The sequence below is a fragment of the Ursus americanus genome, chromosome 11 (genome assembly GCF_024610735.1).
Source record: "Ursus americanus isolate L20-20 chromosome 11, mUrsAme1.1.p, whole genome shotgun sequence".
NCBI lineage: Eukaryota > Metazoa > Chordata > Mammalia > Carnivora > Ursidae > Ursus > Ursus americanus.
Genome location: NC_142137.1, coordinates 24,172,764 through 24,186,231, shown reverse-complemented (window position 1 = coordinate 24,186,231; position 13,468 = coordinate 24,172,764). Strand labels below are relative to the sequence as shown.

Sequence of the window (13,468 nt, the reverse complement as noted above, 5' to 3'; positions counted from 1 at the left end):
CAGATCTTTATTCTCAATTGAAATTTCTTCTAGTGTATACTCCAAGACAATTAACAACAATCTACCTATAAGAGGAACCTGGGGCATATTCCTTATAGACTTTCTTTTAGCGTGTAGCACTCTGAATAAGATTTTGCCATGTCTTTTTCCTTCTAGGATCCAGAAACCTTGAGAAACAGGTTTCCTTTTGACCTACCAAACTGTAAAAAATAAAACTAAGCGTCACTATGTACTCAGAGAAATACAGTGATATAAGAGACGGGAGGAGTTGGGAGGCAAAAAACAACTAGACAATAGAAGTGAATCCTCACACCACCCTCGAGAGAGGCGATAACAGCCACTTCCTCCCTAGTCCTGTGGTACCGATGAGAGGGAGTCAGAGGGCGCTGAGTGTGTGTGTGGCGGTCAGTTAGTAAATCTTCCTAAGTAAGATTTCTAAAACATCCTAAACAGGATACATCCATTAAGCTGGCCTACCTCTAAGGAATAATTCTGCATTCTGGAAGAGCCAATAGTAAGAATATTCCAGCCTAAGTACTACTTTTGCAGGTATAATTAGTCTGAGAATACCTTGGTGCTTTAGTATCTTATCTTTAATTTAAATTGAAGAAGTAGTTTCATAAAACTATTAGTGCTCTGGAGGATTAAACTTTACCTTTCAGCATGTTTGATGCACATGTTGTCTCAATGCCGGAAGTGCTAAAGTTGTCTTTTACTGCAATGGGAATTCCATCTAAATCCCCAAGTGAGTGACCTGCGTTAAAAAGCCAAAAGAATAGGAGCTATATGCAGAATATAAAGACACATTAATACTAGTTATTACAACAACTGTTAGTTTTGGTAAAGATACTTCTTCATAAATCAAGTCGATGTTAGAAATTATTACAGTTGGGCATTAGAAAGCATCACATACACATTAGCCTTATTTTTATTGTACCATGGCAAGTTCTTTAAATCACGGTTTTATGTTAAAAAGCCTCACTTGCCAAATGGAGACTGCTACAGTCAATTAAATTCTTTCTCTAGGGATATGCCAATTAAGTATAATTCAGGGTAATTTACCTTTCTTGTATCTTTTCTCCGAGTCTTCAGCTTGCTTTAAGGCTACATCTTCTGATACAGTAATGTAAGCATTTAGAAACTTTGTCTTCTTGATAAGGGAGAGACATTTTTGATAGAGCTCTGTTGGAGTAATTTGGCCTTGTTTCAGTGCTGCAGAAACCTGTAATATATACAGTTCAGAAACCTTTTACGGAGGCTGCAGAAGTTTCGAGTATTATACTGAGTGGGCAGATAGAGTGGCGAAGTGTAAAACTTTGAAGTGAAGCTTGGATTCAAAACCAAGAGAACTCTACACCTCGGGAGTGTCGTGAATGAGGTAATGCGCCCATCAGCTTGAGTAGGGGCTGGGGGGCACGACAGTCGTCGCCCGAGCTGAGCAACGGGCTGTTTCTAAGTCAGGTTTGCACCCACAAGAGCAGGGGTTTAGGTGCCATCCCCTCCAGCAGGAGTAGAGGCTTTAGCGCGGGTGGGGCACGGGTGGGGGTAGATTGTGTGGAGGGTGGCGTGGCCGGAACGCAGACAAACTAGAGCGAGAGTAACAGATGGGACACGGCCCTGCAGGGCCTTGTGGCTCGAAGTGAGATCTTTATATTTTACCGCAGAATTCAGGTAGAGCCACTACAAACTGAGAGAAATGCTTATAAAATATGGGTTCAAAAGCAAACTAAAAACAAACTTCTCCAAAATCCTGCCTTGGATGCATTAGAAAGGCCAGTAAAGAAAGTGTTAAGATAAACTGCACCACAAGTGACCAGAACCTATGTTTATAGTAAGCGAAGCTTGAAGTGATGACTAATACTTCCCGGAGGAAGTAATAATAAGTACTTGCTAATCAGATAAAAGCAATGAATAACAAGTCAAAGATGACACCAAAGCTTTGCAGATCATCTGAACAGAGCTGGATGAGATGGGGGCTCGGAGAGAAGGTGGCTGGGTGGAGGAGTAGTTGCTGAGCATTCACCAAGGGCCAGATGCCGTTGCTTTATGTGCATTACTACCTCGCTTAGCCTTAACGCAACCACGTAAGTTAGATCTTACTAAGCTCATTTTACAGATGCAGAAACTGAAGCTCAGAGAGGCTAGTGATTTGTCTGAAGCCACACAGCAGCACAGGGTAGAGGGAACGTCGTCACACGTGCTCTTTCACCATCTCTCTCTGCGCTAGCGCAAGCTTCGTCTATCCTCGGAGCTGACTGCATCACCAGGTGTCCTACATCCACCAGGCGACAGGAGTTAGCATTTGAGGGGAAAATCTGCAAATCATCTGCTCTCAGCTGTTGAATAAATCATCAAAGCAGTGGTATTCTTAGGGCTGAGGGTTTTAGAGGAGCAAAGCAGGGGGAATAGGCCACGGAGAGGTCCCCTAAGGCTGATACGCAAGAGGAGGAAAGCACTGCCAGTGGGCGGCTGGGGGCTGGACTCAGGGAGGGGCAGGGCAGCTGGGCTATGCCATGGCCAAACTGTAATAATGACGAAAATTATGCCTCACTTTCTTTCCTTCTTTTCCTCCCCTGACGTCTCCTAATGCCTGCCATCCTCAGGCGGCTTTCTGACTTGCCGGCTGGGATAAGAATACAAGCGAAAAGGAGCTACGGTTGTGGTTACAAGGGCAAGAAATGAGATTGTCCAGGAGCACTCATATTAAATGGTGCTGATCTTCATTAGGACCATTCTTAGGAAATCAGATTTGAGAAAGTCAATAAGAGAATTGGAGAAGAGAAATGAAAACAAAGATGCTAACTAGCTAGAAGGCCTGCGCATAAGGAGTGTGAAATAGAACAGCGGAACTTCCCTGGGGCGAAACTGAAGGTGGCGTTATCTGAATATAAGAAGAAATCCACTACGTAGAGGTTTTTGTTAAACCAAATTCGTTCTCCCTGACTTCTTTTCTCTAATGGAAAGTAGGCTTTTCCTTGAGACCCCTGCTTCTCCTGCAGCTTTCTCAAGAGATGACCATTTTAGCTTCTACCCACCATGGACCAGAGTCCAGTGGGGGAAGGGAGAATGTGCAGGCAGACATCCTCCTCACTCCCCAATGCCTTCCTCTTCCCCCTTCATTCAAGAATCCCAGCTCAGCTGGGGAATTCTACCAAACATTCAAAGAAGAAATAATACCTATTCTCCTAAAGCTATTTCAAAAAATAGAAACAGAAGGAAAGCTGCCAAACTCATTCTATGAGGCCAATATTACCTTGATCCCCAAACCAGGCAAAGACCCCATCAAAAAGGAGAATTACAGACCGATTTCCCTAATGAATATGGACGCCAAAATCCTCAACAAGATCCTGGCTAATAGACTCCAACAGTACATTAAAAGGATTATCCATCATGACCAAGTGGGATTCATCCCTGGGATGCAAGGGTGGTTCAACATTTGCAAATCTATCAGCGTCTTAGACTTTATCCGGAAGGAAAAATTCAAAAATCATATGATTCTCTCAATAGATGCAGAAAAAGCATTTGACAAAATACAGCATCCTTTCCTGATTAAAACCCTTCAGAGTGTAGGGATAGAGGGTACGTTCCTCAATCTCATAAAAACCATCTATGAAAAGCCTACAGCAAATATCATTCTCAAGGGGGAAAAGCTGGAAGCCTTTCCCTTAAGATCAGGAACACAACAAGGGTGCCCACTCTCACCACTATTATTCAACATAGTACTAGAAGTCCTTGCAACAGCAATCAGACAACAAAAAGGGATAAAAGGTATCCAAATCGGCAAAGAAGAAGTCAAACTGTCTCTCTTCACAGATGACATGATACTCTATATGGAAAACCCAAAAGAATCCACTCCCAAACTATTAGAAGTTATAGAGCAATTCAGTAATGTGGCGGGACACAAAATCAATGCTCAGAAATCAGTTGTATTTCTATACATGAATAATGAGACTGAAGAAAGAGATATTAGGGAATCCATCCCATTTACAATAGCACCAAAAACCATACGTTACCTTGGAATTAACCAGAGACATAAAGGATCTATATTCTAGAAACTATAAATCACTCTTGAAAGACATTGAGGAAGACACAAAAAGATGGAAAAATATTCCATGCTCATGGATCGGAAGAATTAACATAGTTAAAATGTCCATGCTACCCAGAGCAATCTACACTTTCAATGCTATCCCGATCAAAATGACATTTTGCAAAGAACTGGAACAAATAGTCCTTAAATTTGTATGCTATCCCGATCAAAATGACATTTTTCAAAGAACTGGAACAAATAGTCCTTAAATTTGTACGGAACCAGAAAAGGCCCCGAATCGCCAAGGAACTGTTGAAAAGGAAAAACAAAGCTGGGGGCATCACGTTGCCGGATTTCGAGCTGTACTACAAAGCTGTGATCACAAAGACAGCATGGTACTGGCACAAAAACAGACACATAGACCAATGGAACAGAATAGAGAACCCAGAAATGGACCCTCGTCTCTTTGGCAACTAATCTTTGATAAAGCAGGAAAAAACATCCAGTGGAAAAAAGACAGTCTCTTCAATAAATGGTGCTGGGAAAACTGGACAGCTACATGCAAAAGAATGAAACTTGACCACTCTCTCACACCATACACAAAGATAAACTCCAAATGGATGAAAGACCTCAATGTGAGACAGGAATCCATCAAAATCCTAGAGGAGAACATAGGCAGCACCCTCTATGACATCGGCCAAAGCAACCTTTTTCATGACACATCTCCAAAGGCAAGAGAAACAAAAGATAAAATGAACTTGTGGGACTTCATCAAGATAAAAAGCTTCTGCACAGCCAAGGAAACAGTCAAAAAAACTAAGAGGCAGCCCACGGAATGGGAGAATATATTTGCAAAAGATGTTACAGATAAAAGACTGGTATCCAAGATCTACAAAGAACTTCTCAAACTCAATACGCGAGAAACAAATAAATCATAAAATGGGCAGAAGATATGAACAGACACTTTTCCAATGAAGACATACAAATGGCTAACAGACACGTGAAAAAATGTTCAAAATCATTAGCCATCAGGGAAATTCAAATCAAAACCACACTGAGATACCACCTTACGCCAGTTAGAATGGCAAAAATTGACAAGGCAAGAAACAACAATTGCTGGAGAGGATGTGGAGAAAGGGGATCCCTCCTACATTGTTGGTGGGAATGCAAGTTGGTACAGCCACTCTGGAAAACAGTGTGGAGGTCCCTTAAAAAGTTAAAAATTGAGCTACCCTATGACCCAGCCATTGCACTACTGGGTATTTACCCCAAAGATACAGACGTAGTGAAGAGAAGGGCCATATGCACCCCAATGTTCATAGCAGCATTGTCCACAATAGCTAAATCATGGAAGGAACCGAGATGCCCTTCAACAGATGACTGGATTAAAAAGTTGTGGTCCATATATACAATGGAATATTACTCAGCTATCAGAAAGAACGAGTTCTCAACATTTGCTGCAACATGGATGGCACTGGAGGAGATAATGCTAAGTGAAATAAGTCAAGCAGAGAAAGACAATTATCATATGATTTCTCTCATCTATGGAACATAAGAACTAGGAAGATTGGTAGGGGACGAAAGGGATAAAGAAAGGGGGGGTAATCAGAAGGGGGAATGAAGCATGAGAGACTATGGACTCTGAGAAACAAACTGAGGGCTTCGGGGGGGGAATGGGATAGACTGGTGATGGGTAGTAAGGAGGGCACGTATTGCATGGTGCACTGGGTGTTATACGCAACTAATGAATCATCGAACTTTACATCAGAAACCAGGGATGTACTGTATGGTGACTAACATAATATAATAACAAAACATTAAAAAAAAAAAAAAAAGAATCCCAGCTCAGCTGAAGCACAGGCCTTAGAGGAGCTTATAGCACTCTCCCTGGGGTGTGAATCCACTGTCTCCGGAGTACTCCTTTGCACTCATTGAAGATTTTTGCACTTAGCTCCCTTTCATCTTTACAGTGGCTCCTGTTGTTATTCTGGTTGACTTCAGACTTCAAGTAATGTACACTGACACCTGGCCTCTCAGTTCTTGACCTCATTTCAGACAGACTTTTCCTTCACCTTGCCCCAGTTACCAACTCAGCTCAGACTACATCATTACCAGTATCTCTAAAACCTCCAAAACCTCAATTTTAGTTATACCACACCTCCTGTCTACTCAGCTCATTGCTCAACCACCCACACAGTCAACAACAACAACAAAAAAATGGGGACCTCAGTCCTACAACTGCAAAGAAACAGTTTGCCAACAACCAATGAGGTTGAAAGAGGACCCTGAGCTTCAGATGAAGCCTCAGCCTTGGCTGACCCCTTGATCTCAGCCTTGTGAGACTCTTGTGAGCAGAGAACCCAGCTACTCCATTTCTGGACTCCTGACCCACAAAACTGTAAGATGATAATAGGATTATCTTAAGCCAAAAAGTTTATATTAATTTGTAAGGCAGCAAGAGAAAAATAATATACCTTCTTAGAAAAATTAAGAACTCCTCAGGAGCCACTCTTCTCAGAAACTAGGGAAAGAGATAATTATAAATGCATATAATTTAGTAAATTTGTCCCTGTAACAAAATTGTCCCTATGTCAGCCATAGCACTTAGTTCTAGGCATTATCCTAGATGCTTTATATCTGTTTTTTTTAGATTTTTAATATTTTATTTTAATTCCAGTATAGTCAGCATAGTGTTCTATTAGTTTCAGGTGTACAATATAATGATTTAGCAATTCCATACAGCACCCAGTGCTCATCACAGCAAGTGCCTCCTTAATCCCCATCATCTATTTCACCTTTCCCCCCACCCACCGATGCTTTATATTTCATTTAATCTTTACATCCACTATGAGGGGCTGATATTATTTTCTTTTTACAAATAAAAAAACTAAAGTTCCTGCTTGAGGTCACAAAGCTAGAAAGTAGCGGAGCTGCTGGGATTCAACCAAGGCCTGTTCTTGTTTCCAAAGCCCATATTGTGGACCACTATACTATTAACTTTACAGAGAGCACCAGAAGTTCACTTAGGAAAAGAACCATCTTTTAAAAAGAATTGCCTTGATAAATGCTGAAGGTACAGGAGAGCCCTTGAGGCCTGAGTGTCCCGCTGACTGGTACCCATTAACATAACTCCATTCATGCTTTTGTCTTCAATGTTTCAAGAAATTGCGTCAGGATCACTAGCAACCTCACATTCCTAAGTCCAGCAGTCACTGCTCGGTCCTCATCTTACAAGTACTTTTCAGCAGCATTCAACTTGAGAGCACTCTCCTCTTGAAGCTTTTTCACTTGCGTTTCAGGAAACTAAGACCCAGTTTTCCCCTGGCCTTACCATTCCTTCACGTCTCTTTCCTGGCTCTGCTTCCTACTGCTGACCTCTAAATGTTGGAAAGTTTTAGGCCTTCTTCTATTTTTGTACTCAACTCCCTGGGTGTTCTTATCTGGCCACACACTTAATTATTATCTTCTATACTCTGGCCAATTTATGTCATAGCTAGCTGCTTTTCTGATCTCCACCTGCTTAACTGACATGTTCACCTGGACAGCTAGCAGGCATCTCCAAATTAACATGCCCAGAAGAGAAGTCTTGACAACTTTCCTTCTTCCAAATATGTTTCTTAAGAATCTTTCCTGTATGGGGGTCCTCAAAAAACTAAAAATAGAACTATCATATGATCCAGCAATTCCAATTCTGGGTATTTATTCGAAGAAACGAAAACACTAATTCGAAAAGATACATGCACCCTTATGTTCATTGCAACATTATTCACAATAGCCAAAATATGGAAACAGCCAATGTGTCCATTGATGGACGAATGGATAAAGATATGGTATATATATAGTGGAATATTAGCCATAAAAAAGAATGAGATCTTGCCATTTGTGACAACATGGATCGACCTTGAGAGTATTATGCTAAGTGGAACAAGTCATTAAATGACAAATACCATATGATTTCACTTATATGTGGGTTAAGGGATGGGCAAAATGGAAGAAGGTACAAGAGGTACAAACTTCCAGTCATAAAATAAATGTCATGGGATATAATGTACAACATGGTGACTACAGTCAACGATATTGTACTGTAACTTTATATGGTGATGGAAAAACTAGACTTATGATCATTTTGCAGTGTATAAAAATACCAAATCATTATGTCGTATACCTGCAACTAATATAATGTTCTGTGTCAATTATACCTCAATTAAAAAAAAAGTGTGGGGGGAACCTCTTCCCCAACTTGATATTACCATTTTCCCAACTGCCCAGGTCCCAAACCTAACCATCCTCCTTCATTCTTCTCTTTCCCTCAAACTCTAAATCGAATCCATCAGCAAGCCCTAACTTAAAAAACAGCACCTATTTCACATTACCTCTATGGCCACCCCATCTGTGCTGCCATTATCTCTTGCCTTCTAACTGATCTTCCTGCTTCCTCACTTGCTTTCCCATGGACCGTATCTTTAAGAATAACCTGAAGGAGCTTTTTAAATTTTAAATCAGATCATATCCACATACTAACAACTTTCCAGAGGCTTCCCATTACACTTAGAATAAATCTACACTCCTTAGTACGGCCTAAAGTTTTCCATGATCTGGCTGCTGTTTATATTTCTAACCTCATCTTCCACTATTCTCCTCTTCATTCACATTTCTCCAGGCATGCTGGCCTTCTTACAACTCCTGAATATGTCAAGCTTGCTCTTGCTTCAGACTCTCTGCACTTACTGTTCCCTCTGCCTGGATTACTATTCTTACAGGCCTTCGCGGGGTTCACCCTTCATAGCCTTTAGGACTTTAACTATATTCAGTCAGAGAAACCTTTCCTGACCACTCCAAGACATCTGGCTCCCCACAATAGTTTTCATGCTGTGGCCTGCTTAATATTTGTAGTATTTATACTACCTGTGATTATATTGTTTACTTAAAAAAATAAAAAAACTTCTTTAATGTCTGTTTCCCCACAAAATGCAGGCTTCATGAGGGCAGGAACTTCTGTTTGTCTTCAATGTTAATTCTGTGTCTGGAACACAGAAGTGCTCACTAAATATTAGTTGAATGAATGAATAACTGAGTTGTTTAATATTTGGAAACTGTTTTCCCATAGAACAATAATTAAGTGTTCTTAGGTAGACCCCCAACAAGCCTATTGAAAATGTAATTAATAACTTTAGGATTAAGATTAGCCTGGTGTCTGGCTCCTATAAACACTGGCATTATGCCACAAGAGGAAAGTGAAAGTGAGACTCTTCTTTCCTGAATGTACCTACATAAAACTTAACAAATAGGACTTTTTATCTCCTATTTGGCATGTTACCTCCTTTTAGTGCTTCCTTCTAGGCCTCCTCTATTACCCTAAGCCTCGCTTAGGTGTCCAACATTGCCTCAAAACTCTACAGTTTCCAGCTCCTCTCCCAAATTTCCTCCTCAGCAAATTTTCCCTTTCTTCAATTGATTATATCAACTAGGGTGTGATGGAGAGAAATTTTATTAAACTACTGTAATTCACAACAATGGGTGAATAAACTATGCAACCCTCCAAGGCATCTTTATATATTTAAAAGAGAATGTGTACTAAATTAATTAGCCTCTAATTGGTAGAATTTGGGACATCAGTACAATAATGTGGGAAAAAATACAGAGTGGAGAGAAGATATTTTTTGGGCTGGGAAAATGACTACCAAATGACGTTTTGCACACAGTAGGCATCAACAAATATTTGTTAAAGGAGTAATTAAGTGAAAGTAATCCTGCTCAGGCAACCTCTTGTGTACCTTAGGTCAGCTTTAATTGGTTTTTCCCCCCGGAGGCAAAAGTTGTTTCTCACAGTGGCTTATTCAACAACATCAGAAAGGGGTGGCACAAAAGGCGGGGGGGTGTTGAGGGTGGAAAGGGCAGAAAAAGGAAATACTGTATTTTTATAGGTTGCATTTCATTTTAAAACATGTTTTTGGTGTGTTTTGTTTTGTTTTTAAGAACAAACCGGATTCTTTAGTAGAGGAATTTGCTGCACAGAAATATGTAGTAAAGGCCAAAACCCATATTAAGATGGTAAAATACTAATGTATTTTGGGGAAGGACTATTTATTATTAAATGCCAGGCAATTTTAAGTTATGACTATAGCTCTCTAAAAGGCTACCATATGGGGGTGAGGGTGGAATATTTCCCAGGTGAAGATACAACAGGAAGATGGAAGGCAGGGTAGGTCCTCAACTCCTACTTATCAGCAGAATCACCTGCAGCTCTGGTTAAACCATATACTCTGGTCCTCAACTCACAGAGCTGCCCAAGTGGGACACAGCTGTAGTTTTAACAAGAGCCTGATGTGATTCTTGTAAGAGTGGGCCTGTAGACAGTCCTCAAGGTTGAGATACCGGCCAGGAAGCAAGAAGACGTGAACTGAAGCCCTAACAGCAGAGTAAGTGAAAAAAACAATTTCCAGACATAAATTCAAAACAGAATTAACAGGGTTTAGTGATTTACTGGATCTGGCAGATGAAAAAGAATGTAGGGGCAACTGAGATAAGAATTGTGCCATTAAAAAGAGAATATTAAGAATTCAGAAATCAGGGTTTTTGTTTTTTTAAGATGGAGACTGAGAGAGAAGAAGTGGTCGTGTTACAATGCTGAGTCAACTTTGGTTAAATTAAGTGAGGTGGTTATGGGGCATTTGGAAGAGCCGTCCAGAGAGCACTTACAAATATTAGCCTAGAGTTTTTTAAAATGATGTCTAGGACATGAAAACGCAGGTGAGAAAATCACTGGTATCTTGGTGGTACTTGAAGTCTAAAGAACAGGTCAAGGCAGGGGAACTAAAAATTACTCGGTTGTATTTTGCAAAGTACAGATTTGCTGAGCCTCTTAGCGAGAACTGCTTCAGATGAGTGCCGGGGACAGAAGGAGACTGAAGTGGACGGGCGGAGCCCACTCTGAGAGGCCATCCATCAGGGATCTGACCCAGGCCTTAGCAAATGTCTAATTGAGAGAAGCCGGTGTACACTGCCGCACAGCTCCGCGCTACGTAAGTCTCCCCTGCTGAGGTCCTAACTCCAGAATGGGTACGGGGGGGGGGGGTACAGCTGAAGGCCCCAAAGGTCTGAAGCCCCCACCCAGTTCCGGAAAGGAGACGGCGAGGCTGACCAAGATGCGGGTCAGACCCGGGGGCTCCTTGTCCACGGACTCCGCGAATCTTTCTGACCTCCCTGGGCCCTCAGCAGCCAGTTCCACTCACTTCTCGGAGGGTCCGGCCCAGCATGGTCCTCGTGCCCAGCCTGCCACCACAAGGCCCAGGTGGCAAGGAGGAATAAGGGAGGTCAACACCTGCGCCGGGATTACACGGGCTCAGCCATCTTCGCTCGTCACTGCACCTTTCAACACCGAGTACTTAGATTGGTCGAATTGCAGCTGGGGGAAATGATCCTTGCACGCGATTGGTTGGCGCCGCAAAGCAAGTTCTACGGCGAAGGAGAGCGGGTCGTAAGGATACTCGGGTTAGGGTCTCAGAGGGTGTCGGGGAGCCTCGGATTCTCTGTGGCGTCGCGAGCGGAGTTTGCTTATGCTGCCGGGGGCTCCCGGGACAGGGCTTGATTCTAGGGGTTTTGCTTTTGCTTTTCAAAGGGGTGGGGATGTAAGGAAGGAGGAGAATGGACAGAATGTTGACTGGAACGTTAATTGGGGCTTTTCAGATGGGAAGAGCAGAATAATTCCATATTCTTCTTCCTTCATTTGCTCCATTCGTTAGGCTGACTTCATTTTTGAATTCACAGCTTTGAAATAGGCTGGTGTCTTTGGCAGAATTTGACCTAACTCACGGGTTAGAGTTCGATCCCATTTAAATACATTTTAATTAGGGCACGCAATTCAACCGTTTACGATGGAATTTCTGAAGACCTTTGTACTTAGAAGAAATCCACGTACTGCGGTTTGCTTCTGGAGAAGCCACGCCGAACAAATGCCTTCAGTTAGAAAGATCAGTACTACCTCTCCAAGGAGCACTGTCATGCCCGCCTGGGTGATAGATAAATATGGGAAGAATGAAGTCCTTCGATTTACTCAGAACATGATGATACCTGTTATACACTATCCAAATGAAGTTATTATCAAAGTTCACGCTGCAAGTGTAAATCCTATAGATGTTAATATGAGAAGTAAGTTTTTGAAAGACATTCCTCCTTACCTTCCTTCCTTTCTTTAATTCAGAATTTCATCAGGGATCAGTTTTAAAAAATCAGTTGTTATTTGACTACACTGGTTAACACGAAGGAATAGTTTAAGTATTTGACAGTATCTCAGATACTATTAAGTGTTTGAAATTGCAGTGTTCATGGTATGCTTTAGTCTTTTGCAAAATATAAGTAAATACACCTTTTGAAATGTTTCCATGCTTCCTTAAAATGTAAGTTGGAATTTGAGTTAATTTGGGTTCCACAGCTAACTTTTTGTTTATATTCTCCTGGGAACTTGATGGTATTCTGAGGGCCATTGTAGGTTTTGGAGGTATGATTGTTTTCACATCAGTTCAGAATTTGCATTTTTGTAATAATTCTTTGCTCTCCCACTATTCACATCTTTATTTATTGATGCAGTGGTGGAAGCAGGACAGGTGCCAGATATGATATGGACACAGTACTTTCCTCATTTCTGCTGTTACATTTTGACCTCGGCAGTTAAAATACCCTTTCCTGTGCGCTTTATCCTAAATGGGAATGTTACCATCTTAATTTCTGCTGGGGAATATTGACAAAGCTTGGAGAGCACTATGTTCCTTAAAAATATATACACCATGCAATTAGTATAGTGCTGAAAAGATTGATTACTGTTTGTGAATTTAACTTTGGGAAAACAATGAGAAAAATATTCCTCACCCATGTCTTCTGAAAAAATTTAAAAACTTTCCTGGAATGATTGGTTAGTTAACCTCTGTGTTATAAATAAATAAGGGGCCCTATGCAGTTCAATTTAACCTAGGTCTGTGTTTTGAAGCCTGTGTGTAACTTAGAGTTCTTATCAGATTGCCTTGTAACAGTTACTGTATGTGAACTCTGCGAGATTAATTAAATTTCTTGGTTTATATAAACCAATTACAAAATTAGAATTAATGATAGAATGAATCATTTTGTGAAGTTTATGGAGAACTTTGAAAGTGTTGAGAGTGACATTTCTTCATTCTTCCTCCTATTTACCAGGAGCTGTGTGATGATTAGGATGTCAATTCTCAAGTTTTTTGGTCTTAAGATCTCTTTAGCCTCTTGATAATTACAATGGGCTTTTGTTTGTGCGAGTTATAGTTATCAGTATTTACCTTACTAGAAATTAGAAGAGCAAATTGAAATTTTTTATTCCTTTAAAAATGCAGTAAACTCCTTTGGTGTTAACATTACAAAATTAAATCAGTATAGAAATATAAAATGATATAAAGGGGCATCTGGGTGGCTCAGCGG

General features: G+C 41.0%; 2 protein-coding genes across 8 annotated transcripts in view; one reads left to right on the top strand and one right to left on the bottom strand.

Moving 5' to 3' along the window:
• QRSL1 (glutaminyl-tRNA amidotransferase subunit QRSL1) overlaps positions 1–11,414 on the bottom strand; it is a 32,082-nt gene extending 20,668 nt beyond the window's left edge. The window contains exons 1-3 of the mRNA XM_045806964.2: positions 11,260–11,414; positions 1,063–1,222; positions 656–754 (exon numbers count right to left, since the gene is read on the bottom strand). Of these exons, the coding sequence (XP_045662920.1) occupies positions 656–754; positions 1,063–1,222; positions 11,260–11,283 (283 nt within the window). The 5' untranslated portion in view covers positions 11,284–11,414. The remainder of the gene's footprint in view (positions 1–655; positions 755–1,062; positions 1,223–11,259) is intronic.
• The window catches only part of RTN4IP1 (reticulon 4 interacting protein 1), a 51,845-nt gene continuing 49,408 nt past the window's right edge, over positions 11,032–13,468 (top strand). For 3 of the 7 annotated variants that reach the window (XM_045806965.2, XM_045806968.2, XM_087865352.1), the window contains exon 1: positions 11,616–12,175. In XM_045806965.2, coding sequence (XP_045662921.2) covers positions 11,902–12,175 — 274 coding nt within the window. In that variant the 5' untranslated portion in view covers positions 11,616–11,901. Of the gene's footprint in view, positions 11,050–11,426; positions 11,519–11,615; positions 12,176–13,468 lie in introns of those variants that run through there. The other 4 variants (XM_087865354.1, XM_045806966.2, XM_045806967.2 and 1 more) reach the window with 4 other exon arrangements.